The following is a 22,983-nucleotide window of genomic DNA, read 5'->3' on the forward strand; positions in this document are numbered from 1 at the left end:
ATTCTAAGAAACAAATAATTCTGAATTAGAAGAAAGAGAAGAACTGACAGTCTAGAGGAGCATGCGCATGATACCATCTAGGCAGTCTGACTGCACACCAACAGACCAATTTTTAACCACCAGACCACAATCTTCTCTAAGAATATTTACACAATGTGGGTAAAAGACCAGTGGTGTATTATTGTAACTTGCATATATACCTGCAGATGTTTTTTCTTTCATTACAGTACCCACTTACCGAGTAGTTTCTTCCAATCCCTAATTATGACTTTGGCAAGTTCTACAATGTGGTGGTCCTTGTTGTGTTTCTTTAACTTGTTTACAGTGACCCCAATCTTTGTGATCTGAGGATGGAAAGGAAAACTGCAGTCTAGTCAGATTTGTAAAAACAGAAAATAACCCCATCAAGCATTAAATCTGATCCATCTATGGGCAGGTTGGTTGTAGCAAAGTCGATCCATCTAACGACCTGGATACAACCAGCCTGTCAGATTTTTCACATATGCGATTACTGCTGGCAACTATAGCCACTAGAAGAAATTATTGTGTTCTGCTGGCTGGGAAGGCTTCCCATAACCCCCCTCCCCCCCGTGAGAACAGAATAGTGCTGCGGGAGACATTTCCCCATCAACGTTACCTGTGTTGATTGGAGAATCAAGTGATTTTATTGAGTTCCTCCCATGATGGAAAAAAAGAAAATGGCATAATCTATGGGATGCCTAACTCATCAAATTGCATTATCTTGAGGACACTGCTATTGAGAGCCAGTAGGTTCAGAGCACTTATTCTTTCATGGGTCATTGTGGTTCTCAGATAATATTTTATCAGTGTTAATTTGCTGAACAACCTTTCTACCAAACAACTAGTGACCATCATGCTCAAATATATTCTAAGAGCTACCTGGAAAGGTATCAGCAAGCCCTTCATTATGTAATAAAACTGCCTGTTAAGATAGAGCGGGACATGACCGGAGCTTGGTAAAGGCTACAAACTGTATAATTTCCTCAACAAACACACTACTGAAGTGTCCAGAAAGAATTATTTTCATTTATTTTATATTGGAAGTCTAGGGCTTCCTCTGGCAGAGGGCCCCTTCTGACAGAGGGGCCCGAGGCAATTTTCTCTTTTGCCCCCTTATAAATCTGGCATTGCTTGCTGGACTTGGAGGAGGGATCAGAGAGGCAGGTACAGCACATTCACTCTCTGAAAAGCCCTGCAATTGCAAACTACACTTTCCATGATGGAATGGAAATATCTTCTGTGAATGGGCAGCATTACAGTGTGTGGCTGTGATGGGCAGGACATGCTAGAGGTTTCCTGGCCCTTCCCTCAAAAAGCACAATGGAAGTGGGTGGGTCAGGCCTAAAGTCTGATGCCAGGGTCCCGCTTACTAGATCAAGCAGTAGCATGATGACATTCTGCTTGCTCTAATACAGATCTAATGAGCGGAAGTTCCAAGACTGAGGGTAAGGGGAATAGCAAGGATTTTGACCATTGGTCTTGTTGAAAACATAACTTTTTTGGTACTTGTTTAGATTGTGATACAGGAGATTTTGGTTTTACTTTAACCTATACCACATTAGGGTTCTAGCAAATCCTTACTGATCTGAGCATGCCTCTGACCTGGAAGCAGGAGCCATTCTTACCCGAAGAAGGGGGACTGTCACAGGAAATCTCTGCAGTTCCTTTAGGAGATCCAGAATTCGATCCTAAAGAATATATAGTATAAATATGTGACAGTGTAATGTGGAAGTGAGAACCAAAACAATAAAAGCATGGAGATATGCAAGGCTGCTGAGTCAGTGTCTCTATAAGTGATTAAACAAAAACCTTTATGAATAGAGATACAGGCATTAGGCATTGGTCTATAAGTGACATTTTAGTAAATACAGTCCTGGTTTCCTAGTTGACTTTGAGTGAGTGACCTGATACAAAGTTTAGACATTTATAGTGAAATTTAAAACAGACTTCTTCCATGTCAGTGCTGGCAAATAGGGGCCAATGCCTCAGTACAGGTTACCTTAATTTCAGGTAAGACACATTTGTTATCCAATCACTGGATTACAAGTATAACATACTGTATATATATGTATGTACTATCAGTAATTTTAGAAAACAAGTTAGTAATTGTCCAGGTACATTGTATATACTTTAGGAAAATAAGTGGAAAAGAGGATAATGTAGCGGAGGAGCCTGGCTTTCTCCTTCATCGTCGATGTCGCTGTCTTCTTCTTCTTCTTCCTTCTTCTGTTCTTCCGATGTTGGCACAACGCTCTCTCCTGCTGTAATGCCGTGGACACGGTGCACGGCGACTTATATAGCCAAAGGGGCGGAGTCACCGAGTGATGCCACCTGGTGACCCCGTCCCTTATGACGTCCCAGTCCCAGCATGCCCCGTGGCCGTGACATCATAAAGGGCGGAGTCACTGGATGACATCACCCGATGACTCCGCCCCTTATGCCTATATAATTTGCCGTGTACTGTGTCCACGGTATTACAGCGGGACAGAGCATTGTGTCAACATCGGAAGAACTGAAGACGGAAGAAGAAGAAGACGGCAACAGCGATGACGAAGGAGAAAGCCCGGCGAGAAGAAATGGAAAGCGCGGACAAGTCAGAAGAAGACCCCCAAAGTCGGAAGAAGACCCCCGGTGCTATCTAATAAACGACTTTAAAAACCTGTGTAGTGTGTTTTTTTTATTGACACATTTTCCCCCAGGTGAATGGGTAGGGGTATGATGTACCCCATACTCATTCACATAGAGTGGGGGGCCGGGATCTGAGGGCCCCCTTATTAAAGCTCCCGGATTCTGATAAGCCCCCCACCCGTAGACCCCAACAACCAACGCCAAGGGTTGTCGGGAAGAGGCCCTTGTCCTCATCAACACAAGGTGCTTTGGGGTAGGGCAGCCGCAGGGTGCCCCCCTTCCCCAAAGCACTAACCCCCCCCATGTTGAGGGCATGCGGCCTGGTACGGTTCGGGGGGGGGGGGGCGCTCGCTCCTCCCCACCCCTTTCCTGAATGGCCGGGCTGCATGCTCAGATAAGGGTCTGGTATGGATTTTGGGGGGACCCCCACGCCTGGTGTACAGTACCCTGTATCCGAGAACCATTCTCGCGGGCAGGTGCTGTAGTTACCGTTGCGTCGTAGTTGGTCTGTCGGACCAGCATACAGACGATTGGACTTCCCGACAGGAACTGGGTCTGGCGGACTTTCAGCGGAAAGATTTAAAACATGTTTTAAATCTAGGTCTGCCGGACTTTGGGGAAGAAAAAGTCCGCTGGAGCCCACACACAATGGAATTGACCAAGTCCGCCAGAAAGTCCGATCGTGTGTACGCGGCATTATCCTCCTTTCCACTACAGAAAGGTGATAGTGTTCCAACAATCCATAATTCTTTTCTCCCTCTTATAAATTTAAATATGGTCTTATAAATGGTTCTTTGGTGAAGAATACAAATTAAAATACACATGTATTTACTGTAGAATAATGCAAAACAGATTATTAAAGTTACACAAACATGGACTCTGCACAGCAATGTCCACTTTTGCCAAAGGAGCCAGGTGGAAAATGTTCATTCAAACAATACCTGCATTCATTCAGGTGTCGGCACTGCTTGGGTATTCTGACAGTCAGCACCACCAGTTTAGGGCATAAAAATGACCAAAACGGGAATTTCATGCAACCATCCATGCTGCTAGTATTGATAGAGGAATCTATTATGTGGGCTGAACAGAACAAATCTATATGTGTTTGGCAAGTTTTAGCGTGTTCACCAATGCATTGTAATGCCCCGTACACACGGTCAGATTTTCCGAAGGAAAATGTTCGATCGGAGCTTGTTGTCGGAAATTCCGATTTTGTGTAGGCTCCATCGGACATTTTCCATCGGAATTTCTGTCACACAAAATTTGAGATCTGGATCTCAAATTTTCCGACAACAAAATCTGTTGTCGTAAATTCCGATCGTGTGTACACAATTCCGACGCACAAAGTTCCATGCATGCTCGGAATCAAGCAGAAGAGCCGCACTGGCTATTGAACTTAATTTTTCTCGGCTTGTCATACGTCTTGTACTTCATCGCGCTCTTGACGTTCGGAATTTCCAACAAGATTTGTGTGACCGTGTGTATGCAAGACAAGTTTGAGCCAACATCCGTTGGAAAAAAAACATGGATTTCGAAATGTCCGATCAATGTCTGATCATGTATACGGGGCATTAGAGTTAGCGTTAATTATATTATTTATGCTTTTATTATTGTATCTACAACTCACTGATCACACTAGGGGTTTGAGAGTCTGGACCCCAACCAAGACCCATCAAGTACAAAAAAAGGCAAGCGGACTAGCTCGGTACAATTTAAACAATTACAAAAAGATTTTAATAAACAAGTTAAAATTCAATGAAATTTATTAATACAAAGGCAACATCAGGGTAATTCCATAAAATTTACAGATGGCAAGTTATTTCTACTAGTTTTGCGGTTTAACCGCTTCATCAGGAAATACATCTGAAAAAGATATATATATATATATATATATATATATATATATATATATATATATATATATATATATATATATATATATAAAATTCCACAACAATAAGACGTATTAATTGAAACAATAAAAAAGATATGTTGGGCGAGGGGGGTTAAAGGATTACAGATCAAGACTGCTTACCCACACTCCAGCAAAAAACAGGGCCCACAGGTACCCGGTCAAAACCTCCCTCTCACTGATCACAATGGAGACCTGAGAATTGTTCCTAGAGAGTATAGTTCACTATTTCCACAGTGTATGAAGCTGTTTTTAAAGTTTCAAAAACATACAATGCTCTCTGCATCAATTCTCTTCACATTGGGGCAGTGGCGTTGCTAGGGGGTGATTAGGGGGTGGCTATTGGTGCTATAGCCCAGAGTCTGGGGCCCATAGGCCAGAGTCTCATACCGGGTGGGTGCAGTCTCTCAATTAGCAGGTATGTCTCGCAGGGGACAGGGGCGGACTTAGCCGTGGTAGCGCTGGATCCAGCTCCACCCCTAGCTCCACCTGACTCTACTCTTGGCCACTAGTTGCTAGAGCCATTTAGCATCTAGCAACCAGTGACATCATGTCTGCAAGCTGAGCCCAGCCCCCTTGTCATGGTCTTGGACCGGATCATCCCACCGCTAATTCAGTGGTGTTGGGGTGCAGGGCAGTGGCATTTTCAAACAGGGAGAGGGAGGCCTGAGCAGCCAGGAAGAGCCCAGGAGGGAGTGAGAGAGAGAAGACAAGGTCTCCCCGCCACCCTGAGTAGCATCCCCGGCGCCTCCCAGAGCCTGCATTTCTTCTCCAACCTCCTCTCCCAGCTCGCTCTGACTGTCATGGAACAGAAAGAAAACAGACTGACCAAAGACAGGCGGAAGGTAGGTGGATCACACACGCCTACCCACACAGACAGAGGCTGGGACAGTAGGGACTGCAGGCAGCACTAGGAGGTCTCTCTTTCCTACCCTTCTCTCTCTCTTTCACCCCCTCTGATCCGCACCCCTCTCATCCACCCACTCACTCACTCTCACCCCCCTCTTAGCCACCCTTCTCTCTCTCTTTCACCCCTTTTCAACCACTCACTCTCTCTCTCACCCTCCCTCACACACCTCTCTCTCACCTCCTTTCTCTCACCCTGATGTATGGGGAGGCTCTCAGAGGACCCTAATGTATGGGGGGCTCTCTGGGGACCCTGATTTATAGGGGGCTTTCTGGAGACTCTGATGTATGGGGAGGCTCTCTGGGGACCTTGATGTAAGAGGGAGCTCTCTGGGGACCCTGATGTAAGGAAGGGGCTTTTTGGAGACCCTGATGTAAGGGAAGGTTCTCTGGGGACTCTGATGTAAGGAAAGGGTTCTCTGTGGACCCTGATGTAAGGAAGGGGCTTTCTGGGGACCCTGATGTAAGGAATGGATCTCTGCTGACCCTGATGTAATCAAGGGGTTCTCTGTGGACCCTGATGTATGGGGAGGCTCTCTGGGGACCCTGATGTATGGGGAGGCTCTCTGGGGACCCTGATGTATAGGGGGGCTCTCTGGGGACCCTATTGTATAGGGGGACTCTGTGTAGATAGATCCTGATGTAGAGGGGGCTCTCTGTAGTCCCTGATGTATAGGAAGGCACTCTAGGGACCCTAATGTAAGGAAGGGTCTTTCTGGGGACCCTGATGTAAGGGGAGGCTCTCTGGAGACCCTGATGTAAGGGGAGGCTCTCTGGGGACTCTGATGTAAGGAAGGGGCTCTCTGGGGATTTTGATGTAAGGGGGATCCGCACTCAGATATGTAACACTATGACTGTAGCATATGACTTTCTTTACTTGCTGCTATGGGCTCTAGCCCCAGATTTTTTGTAGACCTAGCGACGCCACTGCATTGGGGATAATTTCATAAATGCAGGCTAAACGTTAGCAGTTCTGTGTGGGTACATTCCCATAGATAAACCATACATATACAGTAATTAATTTTGTGTTTTTCACAACACGCACTCTTTCACACCCTGCCTTCTTTCACCTGCTCTCTTGCATTCTCTATATTCCTCACTATTCATATCTATTTCTATCGTACTAGCTTGTCTCCCCCTTATCCATCTCAAGTGTCATGAAAGATCATGTTACTTCTTTTTCTCCACAAAGGCTTAGCTCATCATTTTCTTCCTTACTATAACTACATGTTCATTTTCTCCTTAGTTCCTATTTTATTAAAGGATAACTAAATTTTCAGAAACTGTTTTTCAAGTGTAATAATCGGACTCTGTGATGTCAACTGTATTTATCCTTTGTTCTCCTAGATCAGCTAGTGCCATTTCTCTCCAACTTTAGTCAACTTACTAGCCTTAAAGCTAAAGTTGAATCTGCTTTTATGATGTCTTTCTGGTTTCTTCTTTCATCTTCATCAATATGCTAATAAGATGTTTAAATAAAATCTTTCCATTTTTATTACATACCTTATTTTAGAACTAATTATATAATCTCTGGGTCTCTGTGTGTCTGTATACAATGCAGGCAGATCATGGCTGTTGGCGGGGACCAGCAGAAGGGCAGGTGCAGTTTTTGCCTACTTAGGCGAAGGTGCTCCCCCCACCAACTGTCTGCCTACCACCCCCCCTCCCCTCCAAAATGCAAACCCCCACCCCATATGGCATACACTTTATTTGCCTGCTGATGTTATATAATCAATGTTACCATGCATTCAGTCATGAATGTAATGCAGTGTAGATTGCATTGCATTACATTCTTTCCAACCTTGATGGCCGGGTAAACTGTCAATGTTGCTTCTGGGTCAGGAAGAAGGGGAGGAGAGCAGAGTGTGTCCGCTCTTTTCCTTCCTTTCCTTTCAATAGTAGGCCTTGTTGACTCCCCTCCAAATGTTGCATTTATGGTTGTGGCCAAAAAGCTAAAATTTGGTCTCATCACTCCAAATGACTTTGTGCCAGCAGGTTTGAGGCTTGTCTCTGTGCTGTTTGGCGTATTGTAAGCGGGATCATTTGTGGCATTTGCCTATTAATAGCCTTTTTCTGGCGACTTGACCACACATCCCATCTTTCTTCACTTGCCTCCTTATTGTGCATTTTGAAATAGCCACACCACATGTTTTCAGAGAGTCCTGCATTTCACCTGAAGTTATTTGTGTGTTTTTATTTGCTTCCTGAACAATTTTCCTGCCAGTTGTGGCTGAAATTTTAGTTGGTCTACATGACTGTGGTTTGGTTTCAACAGAACCCCTCATTTTCCACTTCTTGATTAGAGTTTGAACACTGCTGATTGGCAATCTCAATTCCTTGGATATCTTTTTTATACCCTATCCTGTTTTATACAGTTCAGCTATCTTTTCCCTCGGATCCTTTGACAATTCTTTTGCTTTCCCTATGACTCAGAATCCAGAAATGCCAGTGCAGCACTGGATGAAAGTTCCAAGTGTCTGTCAGGGGTCCAGAAACTCATTGACCTTTTACACACACACATACACACACACTAATTACAAGCAAACAGATCACAGGTGAGGATGGTTACATTTAATAGCCATTCATACCCCTTTGCGTCAACGGGTTATTTGGGTAGTTATTTGTTGTCATTATGATTTAAAAAGAGTAAACACAGTTGATTGATAATAAATGGCATCAGCCAAACACTAACCATGTGTGAAAGAAATGTTTTTGTGTTATCATTCATATTCTCTGAAAAATTGCCAAGAAATCATCAATTCTGTCAGGGTATGTAAACTTATGAGCACAAATATGTATGCAAGTAATTGGGCAAACAATGGTTATGGAGGTCCCGGTACTGCCCTGAGGGACATGTATCAATTTAAAAAAAAAGTTTGTAAAAAAATATTTTTTTTTTTAAATGAGCAGTGATTTACTGGTGCTTAAAGTGAAGCCATCAAAATGAAAAATAACAATAAAAATAAAAAAATCATTTCAATATAGTGCCTGGGGGGTCCCCTTAGTCTACCTGTAATGTGGAACATCTGTACTGTATATAGAGTCTGCTGCAGCAATGATATTTATAAAGCCAAAAAAATGATATTTTCCATTCAAGCTTTCTTTATTTTTATAAACAACTTGCCAAACAGGTGCAGAAAAATTGGTCTTTGGGTGTCAGTGGTGCCTTTACACCATAACCCTATACAGGTACTCTTGATGAAAGCAAAAATTGGCCTTGCTGTCAAAAATTTTTATTTGGTGCCCCGCTTAAATAGTTGCGGAAAAATTGGTCTTTGGGTGTTGGCGGTGCCTTCACACCATATCCCTCATTAGGTTTTCTTGATCAAAGCAAGAATTGGCCTTGTTGTCAAGATTTGCAATGATATGCACCTGTCAAACAGGTGTGTAAAAATTGATCCTTGGGTGTTAATTGTGCCCATAAAACCTACACCAAAATATTTGTTCCAGGTGAAATTAACACCCACAAAGCTGGGCAGCCTAGACAAAATTTCTGAGATTCGAGATCCAGAAAGCACTTAATCAGTGACATTGGCATCAGGGGCTTGATAGCTGCTGCTAATCCAGTACTGATTCATTTTGATAAATGTCAGCCGGTCCACAAAGTCTGTGGTAGACACACGGTCTTATCTGTCACAAAACCTCTGGCAGCACTGAATGCCCATTCAGAAAGCACACTGGATGCATACTGGGCAAGTTGTGGCCAGTGGTCTATTCTCATGATTCAGTAACCCAGTGGATTGTCAACTTGAAAGCTCTCCATATCCGTTTTTGCCTCCAGATAATCTCCCACCATATGATGAAGACACTGCCGATGGGATGTGGAAGCTGACAGCCCTTGGCACCAAGGACTAAAAAAAATGTGAACGATATTACTGAGGCAGCCCCCTTCTCCACTGCTCCTCTCTTGACCAACAAAAGCCTCAAAACAATGTTTTCCACCAGACTGTAACCCACCAGAGTAGGGAAGGGCGTTACATAAACTCCTCCTTTTTAAGGTGTCCTCAAGAAATTCCATCTTCTGCTCCCTCTGCGGGGGTGGGATGAGTTCTGAGACTTTCCCTTTGTAACGGTGGTCAAGGATTGCCAACCAATAGTGACCCTTCTCCTTAATGCCACAATTTATCAAGTCTTTTTGCAGGCTTTGAAGAATGAAGGAGCCCATGCACCGCAAGTTTGCGGAGGCATGAGAAGCAGACTACTCGGGATCACTGAGGATTACAGTATCTGGAACTGCCTCCTCCCAGTCATGTACTACTCCTAAGGGTTCTGGAGATAGAAAACCATCTGTTAAGGGTTAACATATGTCTTGCTCTGCTTCAATGCCGCCAAAGCTACCAGAATCCTCCTCCTCCCGCTCCTCTTGTGTGTTCTGTAGTGTAGGAAGAATAGTGTCTGCATAAATCAGCCCTTGAAAGGGAAGGAAGTCCTCCTCCTTCTCCTGCTGCTCAGCCTTGAGTGCCCTGTCCATAATGCCACGCAGAGTCTGCTCCAGCAGGAACACAACAGGAATTGTGTCACTGACGCTTGCATTGTCACGGCTCACCATCCTTGTGGTCTCCTCAAATTGTGACAGTACAGTGCATGCATTCTTTATCAGCAGCCATTGGTGTGGGGAAAGCAAGCAGAGCCGGCCTGAGCCGGTCCTTGTGCCCTACTCATGGAGGTACTCATTGATTGCCCCCTGGCAGTGGCTGCACATGCAGCAAAGAAATTCCCACTGAATTTCATCCAGCCGATCACTGGCTGTGTATGATCGCCTGAAATGACTACAGACTCTTCTGGCCTGTTTCAGCAGATCTTCCAACCCTGTGTACCTATTTAAGAAACGCTGCACCACCAAATTGAGGACATGTGTCAGTCATGGCACGTGTGTCAACTTTCCCTGTCTAAGGGCGGACAGGAGGTTTGTGCCATTATCATATACCTCCATCCCTGTCTCCAGCTGGTATGGTGTCAACCACGTCTGGGCTTGCCCCTGCAGAGCTGCCAGAATCTCTGCTCCGGTGTGGCTCCTGTGCCCTTGACCGACCAGCTGAAGCACTGCATGGCACCTTTCAGCCTGACTCATTGATTAGTCCCTTGAACGCTTAGGGGGAACTTTTAGTTCATGGAAAAATTCAGCAGAGGAGGGCATGGAGGAGGAGGAGGGGATGGGGCTGACAAATCCCACATCATCGACACTAGCTGTATTGATACATGGCAGCACAACAAGTTGCAACACTGAATGCTGTCCTGCATCCTTTCCGAGTTGCAAGCAGAGTTACCCAGAGTGCTGGGAACTAAATATATCATCCCTGACCATGCCCTGACCATGGTTCCTGGCCATGAGTTGTAAAGCAGCTTTGCCAACCTTGAATTTAGACGCTGGGCATGTGGATGGCAGTGAGTGTATTTTTTTTTCACTGCAGCAGATGGGGCAGAGAAATTTGCCTGCTGTAGTTGACAGCTGGTGGTGTTCTACTGGCAGATTGGCTGCAAGGACCTAGGAACCCCTGTGCTATACCATCATTCCTGGCAGTGAAGTTGCTGAGAGATAATTAGGCATAGCAGGGGTAGACTGGAAAGGTAAGGAGTGAGGAGGAACAGAATTGCATCCCTTTTGTGTGGCTTTCTGGTGCTCTTGCCAATGGGCTGAGTGGTGGGAGGTTAAATGCCTTGTCAAACATAGTGGTACCCAAATGACTGGTGTTTTAGCCACACTTTATGTCCTTGCGGCAAAGTTTGCAAATCGCAACAGTGCAATCGGCTGCACGTGTGCTAAAAAAGGCCCAAACAGCTAAGCTGTGGGAAGTGGGCCCGGAGATAACAACAGCTCCACAATCTGGTGGAATAGGGTGGCTGCTCTCTACTCTTCCATGATGGCTGCCTCTTTGGGGTTGTGCCTTACACTGACTTTCCTCCTCTGCTCTATCCGGCACCCAAGTCTCATCAGTGACCTCCTCATCATCATCCTCATTTTACTGAAGAGAACTTGGCAATACGCTGCGGCTGGGGGAACATGACTGCCAATTTGTTGTTTACCAGTGTTCTCCCCTCTCTGTAGGCTCATGTTCCTACTTTCCTCAACCTCAGAACCAAGATCTGAAACAAGTAATAGCTGTGCATTGTCAAGGTGCAAGTGGCTGATGCTGTGTTTAAATAACTCAGCTGACTCCTTCATTGCTTCATTGCCTGATGCTGAGGCTATGGCAGGTGTAGCTGTGGACAAGGGGGCAGAATAAGCCACTCTGGCAGCTGCAGTGGACTGCGCACTAGTCTCTGCTTGGGTGATGAAGGATGACGTGGATGATGATGGTTTAGTAAGCCAGCCCACCACCTCCCCTGCATGCTGTGGCTGGATGGCACGGGCAACACCACTAAAAAGAGGAAATAATGCCCTGCCTGAGGACAGACCACATCCACCTTTGCCTGTGTACACATACACTGCTGGCCCCCTCACAGTGCTATGTGAATGTCTGCCTTTCCTGGTTGGCCTACCCAGACATGATGGGGTTGACGCTTATTAACAAAATGTAATAAAGATGTGGAAATGTTTTCTGTAAAAGTGAACTAACACTTTAAATTAAATAATTGGCAACGAAGAGTCGTACTGTTGGAGCCCTGCAGCTATTTCTAAAATCTCAGTTATCCATTAGGCTGCTTTCACATTGCAGCCACGGCTGCATTGGCAGTGAAGTGCAGCTCGATTTAGGTGCGATTTACCGTCATTTTAGTGCCGCTTTTCGGATGATAGCGGGGTGCTTTTAACCACCGCTAATGGCCGAGGGAAAGGTTTAAAACCACCCGTGTTGTGGCATTTCTGACTCAAAAGCACTTCGGAAACGTTGCCCATTCATGCCAAAGGACAGGGGCGGTTTGTATACAACGTTCCGAAGCCACCCCAAAGATGCTGCGTGCAGGACTTTTTTTCCATCCTGCAAATGCTGCCACTGTGCCCTATCAAATGCTGCCCCTGTGCCCATCACATGCTGCCACTGTGCCCCATCAAATGCTGCCACTGTGCCCATCAAAAGTTGCCACTATGACCCCCCCACCCGCTCGCCGTCTGCCCGGCGCTTACCCTGTCTTTGTGGCAGATCAGGCATGCAGGTGATGGTGGGGAGTGGTGGGACCTTGCAGCGGGTCAGACAGCGGCTCCTGTGTCCTCTGGGCGTCTCCACCCCTCCTCCTGATAGGTATCCAATAATAGAGCCTGTCCTTTCAGCCAATCAGGTGATGGGTAACAGGCCTGATTGGCTGAGAGGTGGTTCAGTGTTAGGAAAGCGAATATTCACTTGGTTTTCTAACCCACCTGGGTGCTCTGCGAGCCCAATGCTTTGCGCTCACAGTTCACCTTTTTTGCAGCCTATTAGAGCCTATGGCTCTAATCAGGTGCTTCAAAAATACACCCCGCCACTGGAATTCAGGCGCCAAAAAGGGGACGGATGCCTGAATAGGGGGTGGCAGCAGTGGTGGCCATGTATAGATTCATGCAATGCATGAATCTATCCATTATACAAAGAGAGAGTAGCATACCCTGTGAGCCCTTAAAGGACGCACGGCCACTGTTTACAGGCGCTATTTTTATAGCTAAAACGCCTGAAAACCTCTAACCTCAGGTTGGAAGGAGTCTTAAAGTTTTTTTTTTTTTACTTTTACTTTTATTTCACTGCTCAGTATTCTGTCTACTCTTCTCATTCACGTAGTTGCCAGTTTTTTTTTAAATAACCTAAAGAGTCATTGAAACTCAGCCTATGCATAAGAAGTGGACAGGCAGGAGGAAACGCCACATAAAAGGAGTTTGTTTTTGAAGTGTTAAATTACAATTAGATCTGTTGCCAATTAGCAGTATGTGTCAGACGAAGTATTTGTGTTTCCGTTGGCAATTTGTTATGTTAGCTTTCAAAGCAACATTAGGCAGCTGAAATCTACAGAGAACAAATATTTGGTGCCCATATTGTAAGTGTGAAAGTCTTACAAAGTTATTTAATGTCTCCAGGGGAACAGTCTCAAAAATAATATGAATATATGCCAAACATGGAGACATGGGACTGGCAAAGAGAAATTGTGGTTGCAAGTTGAAGGTCGGAGAAAGATAAATACTTAAAACAGAATTTTGGTGCCAAAAAAAAAATGCTAGGAGAATGTTTTTTTTAACAGAAGAGAATTTTTACATTGTGGCAACAGCAGCGGAACAACCGTTTCAAATTAACATGTAAAAATATTGCTAAAAATGTGATCTCAAATGTTTTCACTGAATGCAATTCAGCATCTTTTGCTACCCAGGCTCAACAAAGTCTGTACATCATAAGCAAAAAAATATTGGCACCCCACAGACGTAAAGTAGAACTGAAGGTAATATGTTTTGATATAGTAAGAAGGAGTTATAACCCCTGCCAGGTTTTTTTTGTCACCTGTGTCCTATAGCCAGAACAGCAAGTTAGAGGGAATGCCTCTAAAGCGGGGGAAATCACAAGTAGTCACCAGGGTCACCAGAGCTAAAGTTCCTAATGGAAAAATTGCCTTCTATTCCAGTTCTGATGACTAGTCAAAGATTGTGATTTTCTTCCATTTTCATATTTTATTATTAGTGTAGTGCACCCCCTAAGGAGCCACAAGTAAACTGGTATCCCCCACCCTGCACAGCCAGATAAACAACATTTTAACAGGCACTCAGTGTCAGAGAATAGACCGTGAATTTGTTGTTATGATTTATTGAGGGATAATAACTTGGATAGGGATTGTAGATTATGAGATGCCCACTTGACTTCAGAACACAGCTTCCTATATACATTGCTATATACAGTCTCTGTGTACACTTCACTTTTCCCTCCAGCACTCGCTTGCATAAATCCAGCTGAGACACTTGTGAAAAATCTGACAAAAGCACTCAGATTAGAGCAATAGCCTGTTATAGGCAGGAACCCAAGGCCTCTTGGATGTGTAGCAAAAGCTCAGTGTCCAGCTTACATTTCTCCTGTGACTACTGATCCCAGTACCACCTCTTCAGGCACTGCCAAGCCGCCTGGCTGCAGCTGCCCCTTTCACTAGCCCTCCAGGCTATCTTCTCCCATGAGTCCATCAGACTGACATTCCCTCCACAGTCCTCCAGACTGACACTCACCAGCCCACCCAGCTGACTCTCAGGAGATCTCCCAGACGTGTTGACTTGCTCCTGCTGTCCTCTCTCCTTGCTCATGTGCCTCCAGAAAGGGTTTCCTACATGTGTTGTAGGGGTAATCTTCCAGAATTCAAGTCCCAGGACCGAGGCCCCCCCCCCACAACACAAGGGGGCATCCTCGAGGGCCACCGACAGCCTCTTCAGCACTCCATCTTTGTCTTTCACCTGACTACCTCTGCTGGCATGACTCGTGCCAATTTGCAGACCCTTTTTGCTGGGGATTCCTCAAGGACCTCATTAATATGCATGGCAGCCTCTCCTTACTCCCACCCTCTATCTCTGGAAGTTTATTTCACCTTCCAGGCCAGGGGGAAGTGTCAGAGAGATCTGCCAGATGAGTCATCCAGCCCCTGAGTTACTAAACCCTGACCCAGATTCACACCCAAGCATGGATCTCAGCCAAGCCAATTTTCCTACTCTAACAACTAACCTATTTACATCTAGCACACTAGAGGGTGCTACAATAGTCAGTGACCAATAGAGGGGGTGAAACTCCCCAATTACAGACAGTAATAAATATCTGCAAAAAAAAAAAAAGATTGCCAGTAACGCACTAGGGTATAAAGGCTGCAAAGCTCAATATATAAGCAAGCACAGCGTCCCTTAAAGTCGCTGACTCACCAGTCAAGGTGTGATCCAGGTAATCAAAGAGTTAAAAACACAAAGAGCAAGGTGGGGAAGTACCTCACCTACCTCACCTAAAAGAGATTACTAAGGACCACCAAGCTTAAGAAAAGGGAACTTTAATACAAAATTACAAGTAGTAATACAAAAAAACTGGATAAACATTTCCCACCACCAGCACCTCAGCCAAAAGAGTCAAAAAAGACAACACTATCTAATCAAAATGCAGCTGCAACATTCAGAACCGCTCACAAACACATATCACAATCATAGCCCATAGAGTAGTACACTGGCTTTGTATAGTGAAATAAAGATCTACAGGATGGCTGATTAATTGTCGAAGTTACTGCCCAGGTTTCAAACTCATAAGCAAATGTGTGAATGTGTGACTCCATAGTGGATCTTTATCTCACTCACTATACAAAGTCAGTATACTACTCTATGGACTATGATTGTGCTATGTGTTTGTTCGTGGTTCTGAATGTTGCAGTTGCATTTTGATTAGACAACATTGTCTTTTTTAACTCTTTGGGCTTAGGTGCTGGTGGTGGGAATTTTTTACCCAGTTTTTTGTATTACTATTTGTAATTTTGTATTAAAGTTCCCTTATCTTAAGCTGCATGGTCCTTAGTAACCTCTTTTAGGTGAGGTACTTCCCCACCTTGTTCTTTTTGAGTAATAAATAACTGACAGACGTTATAATCCCCCTCCACTCTATCCAAGACAAAAAAAAAAGTTTTGCCTTGAGTTATTCTTTACAGAAAGGATTTTGCTCACATCTCAATACAGTTCACTACTTCAGATTAAAGCGACCCATCCTATTCCTTTTGCTATAAGGCCCCTTTCACACAACAAGCCTCTTGAAAAATGGACAGGCGGATCCGATTGGGCCATCCATGTCAGCGGAGATGTGTGCTGACACCCGTCTGCCATCCGATCCGCTAAAACATCGCCGGATGATGTCCCCACCCATTATAATGTCACAGTCCCAGAGGATGCTGGGACTGTGACATCATAATGGGCGGGGATATCATCCGGCGATGTCCCTATATAAGTCGCCCCACGCCCCGTCCCTGTCATTGTGACCAGAGACAGCGACGAGGCAACAGCTCAAGAAAAGAAGAAGAAGAGAAGAGAAGAACAGAAGGCGGCGACAATGCAGCGACAATGCTTCTTCGGCAAGAAGAACCGAAGAGGGGAACAAGACCCCCGAAGTGGGAAGAAGAGGGCGGCGGTGAAGAAGAAAGCCGGGCTCCTCCGCTAGTAAAAGAGCTAGCAGAAGGTAGCTGAGGAGTCCGGTGAGAAGACCCCCAAAGACGGAAGAAGACCCCCGGAGTTGTGCAATAAACTATTTTAACCCTTGTGTGTTGTGTTTTTTTACATTTTTTTCACAGGTGAATGGGTAGGGGTACATCGTACCTCATACTCATTCCCATAGGGTTGGGGGCCGGGATCAGGGGGCCTCCTTATTAAAGGGGGCTCACGGATTCCGATAAGCCCCCCGCCCGCAGACCCCGACAACCAACGGCCAGGGTTGTCAGGAAGAGGCCCTTGTCCTCATCAACATGGGGACAAGGTGTTTTGGGGTGGGGGGCCGCGTGGCCCCCCTTCCCCAAGGCACCCCCCCATGTTAAGGGCACGTGGCCTGGTACGGCTCAGGAGGGGGGGCGCTCGCTCGTCCCCACCCCCTTTCCTGGCCAGCCGGGTAGCGTGCTCGAATAAGGGTTTTATATGGACCTGGGGGGGACCCCCACACCATTTTTTCGGTGTAGGGATTCCCCTTTAAGTCCATACCAGGTGACGGAACCAGCGACGCCTCCTTCGCTGGTCCCGGTTACCTGGAGCCGCACTCAAAATGAACGGACTTTCCTCCGTGTGTGTGGTTGAGTCCGTTTATTTCAAAAGTACGGCGGATAGTCCAGCAGACTTAGTCCGCCGAACCTAGTCTGCCGCAAAAGTGCCGTGTGTGGGAAGGTAGCTCGTTCGGAAAGTCCGGTGGACAGTCCGGCGGTTTGTCCGCCAGACTAAGTCCACCGGATAGTCTGATACGTGTGTACACGGCATAACATTACCTATGCATAGAGACTGTTGTAAGAATATTCTTGAAATGTGTCCTGTCACAACTTTCTAGCAATCTCTAGAAAGCAGCTGTGAAACTGTATAAAAATGTTGCTTACCTTGAGAAATTTGATACAATAACATCATCTCTCCTTTCTCGACTGGCTGGACATTTTTTTATTATTGTGACAGGTCAATGTGTTATGCTATGAAAGCAATTTTCCCATTGTTCAAGGCTCCAGGTTTTGTTTTCTCTATACTGAGTTATGAGTATTTGCGCACTAGACGTGGATACAAACTCTGTCCAAATGGAAGCTTTGCCATACATTCCCTCTTAAGCTGGCCAAACATGGATCAAATTTTGTCAGATTCTTTTGTCTGATGAATTGGCAGAAATTCTCTGCATGGTTGGCCCTGTTGTCAACACCTGGTTCAACAAGATTGATTTTTCAATCAACTTTTGTCCAAGTACTAGGGTAGAAAATTGTCGTTCTAACAGCATCTGCTTTTATTCGGATATAGGCACTGTTTGGGTATTCTGACAGTCATCGATGCCAGCTATCAGAACACAATAACCCACTGCAGGAGATTTATCCATCTGGGCTGTTTAAATAGGTTAATTCAGCCTGTATATGTACAGCTTAAAGAAGGATGGTAAAGAAAGAACAAGTTTTATATACTGTACTGTACATATATAGATCATTTGTATATGAATATATTTGAGCGATTACAGGAGTTATGTAGTGGGTTCAGGCTTTGGAGGCTAATAACTGACAACATTTATGATTTATGCGATTGAGATGTATTTTGTAGCATCATTTTTGCTGTCTGGTTCTATATATGTTTCTCAAAGGTGAGAAATTATAGTTTAGTACCTCAAAAATACAGTTTTTCTGACTTTTTTTTTGAGGTTATATATATACTGGGAGGTAGGTACACAAAACCTATACTATATAAACATTCCATATGCTTTTTTAGAAATTAAACAGTCAATAAAAACAAATTGTTAAAGGTAAGCTTAACTCTTACGATTTTAAACCTGCATTTCAGTTCAAGTTCTGGTGGGTAATTTGCAACACATCTGTGCGGGCTCATGCACAGATGTCTATTGAAATCACCTCTGGAGTCACCAAAAGTAATGCAGAAACTACTTTTGATAATCGGTGTGGCGCCGCACCAATTGGTATAGGTATAGGCTGTGATTTGGCATGTGATTTGACATGTCAAATCGCATGTCAAATTGCGCCAATTTGAACGGGGGCTAAAGGAACTTTACAACCAAAGGTCATTTTAGGCAGGAACCAACTAATCTACCAGTATGTCTTTGAAGTGTGGGAGAATATGCAAACTCCATGCAGGCATGCTAACCATTAAACCATAGTGCTGCCCAACTTTCTTCATAGGCACACTCTGCAATCCTGCATACCTGACTTACGAAGGTAAAGTTGATTTTTAAACAGGGTTTGACAGCTCCTATCTATGGATCACTAGAGAGCTGTGACAAGAGAGAGGGTTTAATAAAGAGCTTACAACAGCCTCTAAGCAAAGGATCTGTTAGAAATGGCAGCAAATAGAATATATAACCTGCAGATACACCTGTTTTAAATTGTACACCATGGCAATGCTTCGATTTGGAAAGAGTTTGTATGCAAGATCCGTGCACAAATACTTACAACCTAATATAGCAAAAAGAAAACTTAGACCATTAATCAATGAAAAAAATTATGTAGTTCAATTATTTTCTTTCACCCTGTTGCCAATATGAGTTAAGGAGAAAGTAAAAACCCACAGTGCGTGCAGAAAACTGATAAATGAAGCTGGAATCAGTAATATTCTAAACAAGCATTATGTAGAAGTCATTAGGTCCAAGAACTGTTTTGCATGGTCAAATATGAGGCCTTTTTAAAGTCCACCTGCCTGTGGTGCAAACAGTGTTCCCTCATAGTGTTCCCATTTTCTAGAATGTGAATACACACCCAGCTAAACAAATAAAAAGTGGGTTCATGAACACCAGGGTGAACTCCCTCCATGACCTGAAATATCGCAGTCAAAGGGTTTAAATCACATTTTTTTTCATCATCCCTAAAAGATCTGGAGGATTTTCTTTCTAAAAAATTGTGCAATATTTTACTTTACAGGTCAGGACCTGTGTGAAGGCATTCCAAGAACTATAAAAGATGTTATGAGGCAAGGAGTGACCCTGCTCCTTCTTAAATTCTTGTTGTTAATACATTGTTATCAAAGTATGGTATTTTGTCTACCCTCTGCATCTGTAAAAGCCTACAATGCATGATTTTGTCTAGGAGCACTGGGGAACACTATCGTTCCCACACAAATGTTTATAGAAGATAAAACAAACTAAATCTAAGCTGAAGGAAAAGAGTAAGTTACCTTGCAGTCTACATTTCTAGTGATCAATGTTATTCAATTAGACTCTCCAGTGTATGCACACCAAAGATAATGTCCTTCCTCATAAATCACAATAGATAGAATGAACTAGAGAACAAAACATCAGTTATGTGATTCATATTATGCCAGGGCATGCTGGGTCAGTGATGTCACAAGGGGGCGGTGCCACCAGGTGACATCTGCAGGTGGCCCCAGGGCTGGACTGGGACAGAAATTTGGCCCTGGACTTCATCCAGACCGGCCCACTTACATCAGAGTGTCCCATTACCAGCCCCCTTACAACAGAGTGTCCCATCAGCACCCCTTGCATCAGAGGGTCCCATTACCAGCCCCCTTACATCAGAGTGTCCCATCAGCACCCCCTTACATCAGAGTGTCCCATCAGCACCCCCTTACATCAGAGTGTCCCATCAGCACCCCCTTACATCAGAGTGGCCCATCACCAGCCCCCGTACATCAGAGTGGCCCACTGAGCCATCGGCCCACCGGGAAACTCCCGGTAGTCCCAATGGCCAGTACATGCCTGGGTGGCCCTGTCCCTTAGATATTTAAGAAATGTCAGACGGAGCAGGCAGACTGCAGGAGCCCTTGGCGTTAGCAGAAATTTTTTTTAAATGTTCTCGGGTCAGCATTGGCGGCGGACGTCGTAATTAACGATTTACATTGTTTTTTTTAATAAAGGAATTGTCAAAAACTCTCTGTGTTTTTATTTCCTTCTGACACTTTTTTTGGTGAATGAGTAGGGGTATAATGTACCCCATACTCTTTCACATGGGGGGCTGGGATCTGAGAGCCCCCTTGTTAAAGAGAGCTTCCAGATTTCAATAAGCCCCTTGCCAACAGACCCCAACAACCAATGGCCAGGGTTGTGGGGAAGGGGGCCTTGTCCCCATCAACATGGGAACAAGGTGCTTTGGGGTGATTCGGAAGAGACCCCCGTGCAAAAGCACCCCCCTATGTTGAGAGCATGTGGCCTGGTATGGTTTAGGAGGGAGGCGCTCCCCACTGCGATCCTGGCCTGCCAGGCTGCATGCTCGGATTAGGGTCCAGTATGGATTCTGGGGGGGGGGGGGGACCTGACACTGTTTTTTAAATTAAGGTTTACTGTACAAAGCATGTACAGAAAATATAAATGAGTACAGTAGGTAAACCAGTAAGAAGGCAGCTTCTTAGGATGGTTATTAGTTCCTTTGGTGAAGCAAATATTACAGAATAAGTACTTCTCTACTCTGGGCAAATTCACAATAGTTTAGAGTAGCATAATGCCATGAATTCAAGGTTAGTATAGAACAAATACTCTGGCTGCAGTACTACTATGATCATTATACAAAAACGGGTGCCCAGTTGTAGGATACAGAATGAAAAGCGTGGGGTAAATGAAGAAGGAAGGGAAAGGGGTGAAATCCTAGAGAGTTAGAGTCACATGTCTTTCAAATGGTAAGAAACAAAATGTCAAATCTTGGTGGGGTGGCATATGATATTCAGGGTTGCCAGACTTATAGAAAGTTATTATAGTTGTCTGTCAGTATGGCTGTCAGTTTTTCATTGACCATTATATCATTTAATTGGTTATTTATCACCTTGAAGCTTAAAGAGGGAGATTTCCAGGCTCTTACCATTATGAGCTTGGTGGCCATAAAAATATGGGTGACCAACCACTGAAAACCACTTTGGTACAGAAAAGCACTTCAGAAGGTTTATGGAGCAGGGTCTCATAGGGGTTCTTCCAAAAATTAGCATGAAGTAAAGTGCAACTGAGATTGGAGACCCCAGTCCGCAATCTGCTCAGTACTGGACACATCCACCATTACAGTATATGCACCATTGAGCCATCCTGAAGACAGCCCCGTAAACAAGTAGAAGAGTAATTCAGTAGAAACCAAGCTAGAATGGCTGGCATATAGTGCCAGCAATACTTTGACAATGAAGACATTTTGAAGGATCTATGTTTTTAGAACATTTAGCGATGGCATGAAGCATAATTCGCCAATCCTCTGGGTCTCCTAATTCCATTTTCCATTGCATTTGTTAATTGCATATTGGAAGCTTCTTAAAAGAAATATAGAGAAATATAGTAAAGAAAAAGGGCTGTGGAGTATGGGTGAAAGCTACAAATACTTTAAAATCGTGTTAGGATAAACAGAGTAGGGTGGGGAAGAATGAGTGAATGAAGTTGCAAGTATTGTAAATGTTCCCATAATGGGATATCAGAGTATGAACGAACGGTATCAAAGGAGATAATTTTGGTAGGGGTTAAACTACAAACCCATGGTCTGACAACCAGTCCAACTGCAGGGGGTTGTCATGCCTGGAGGAAAGAGGGGACAGTGGAGCAATTTCAGCTGACAAAATATGGTGATATAAGACCATATGAGAATTTAACTGAGTTCCAAAGCCAAAGTGTATGGGTCATAATGTGGTTTAAATATCCCTGATGGTGCTGCAGATGAAGGCATGGAGGCCGAGGGGATCATATAACTATCTATAAGATCAAAGGAAGCCCAAAGAGGGAGGTGCCGTTTGCATGGATATGAGATATAGGGGCAATGTTCACAGCTACATAATAATACTATTTGAAACAGTGAGGTCTCTACAACTTCTGAGTTAACAAAGTCGTTTTACTAATATGTGGTTTAGAAGGCCCTGCAATCTACAGATTTCAAATGAGGCAGTATGAGACACCCCTTTTTGGCACACAACATGGACACATCTGTGAACCCAAGCCTCACCAGTGGAATCCTCAAAGTAGAAAAGACACCACTTGGTGAATTAGTCAACTAGCATCCTCCATGAGCCCCAATTTTATACTTGATCAACCATTTAAACCTGAAGCCATCCTACTATATGATGTTCTATTAAAAGTCTGAAACCAACTGTAACCAACTCACTTTATCTGTACTATACACCAGTGGTCATGGATGTACAGATGAACACTAGAACATAAAGGAATGTTGCAAGGTAAAGTTGTACAATGTAATTAACCAGTGTGTGTACACATGCATGTGCTCAGATCCCAGCGAGTGACCCTGTACTTAGGGTAACTGCAAGTTGCAAGATTTTGCAGTCTCATGCACACTAGCATACAACCCTTGCAGCATGTTTGCACGCTCAGAACTAGTGTTTGTGCCAAATGGCCTATATAGCCCAGCTTGCCTTATGACCTGCTCCTGGACCACTGCCTACTTATTGTGACCCTAGCCTGCCTACCTGACTGCTCAGACTAAAGCATTGCCCTCAGTCTTAAGCCCTGTTAAATTGCCTG

General features: G+C 44.4%; 1 protein-coding gene across 3 annotated transcripts in view; it reads right to left on the minus strand.

Annotated features, from left to right (window-relative positions):
• The window catches only part of LOC143982349 (transcription elongation factor A protein 2-like), an 82,812-nt gene that overhangs the window by 54,949 nt on the left and 4,880 nt on the right, over positions 1–22,983 (minus strand). For all 3 annotated transcript variants that reach the window (XM_077480985.1, XM_077480984.1, XM_077480987.1), the window contains exons 2-3: positions 1,647–1,709; positions 239–344 (exon numbers count right to left, since the gene is read on the minus strand). In XM_077480985.1, coding sequence (XP_077337111.1) covers positions 239–344; positions 1,647–1,709 — 169 coding nt within the window. The remainder of the gene's footprint in view (positions 1–238; positions 345–1,646; positions 1,710–22,983) is intronic.

Source organism: Lithobates pipiens, unplaced genomic scaffold (genome assembly GCF_037356315.1).
Source record: "Lithobates pipiens isolate NorthernLeopardFrog02 unplaced genomic scaffold, aLitPip1_a1.2 Scaffold_16, whole genome shotgun sequence".
Classification (NCBI taxonomy): domain Eukaryota; kingdom Metazoa; phylum Chordata; class Amphibia; order Anura; family Ranidae; genus Lithobates; species Lithobates pipiens.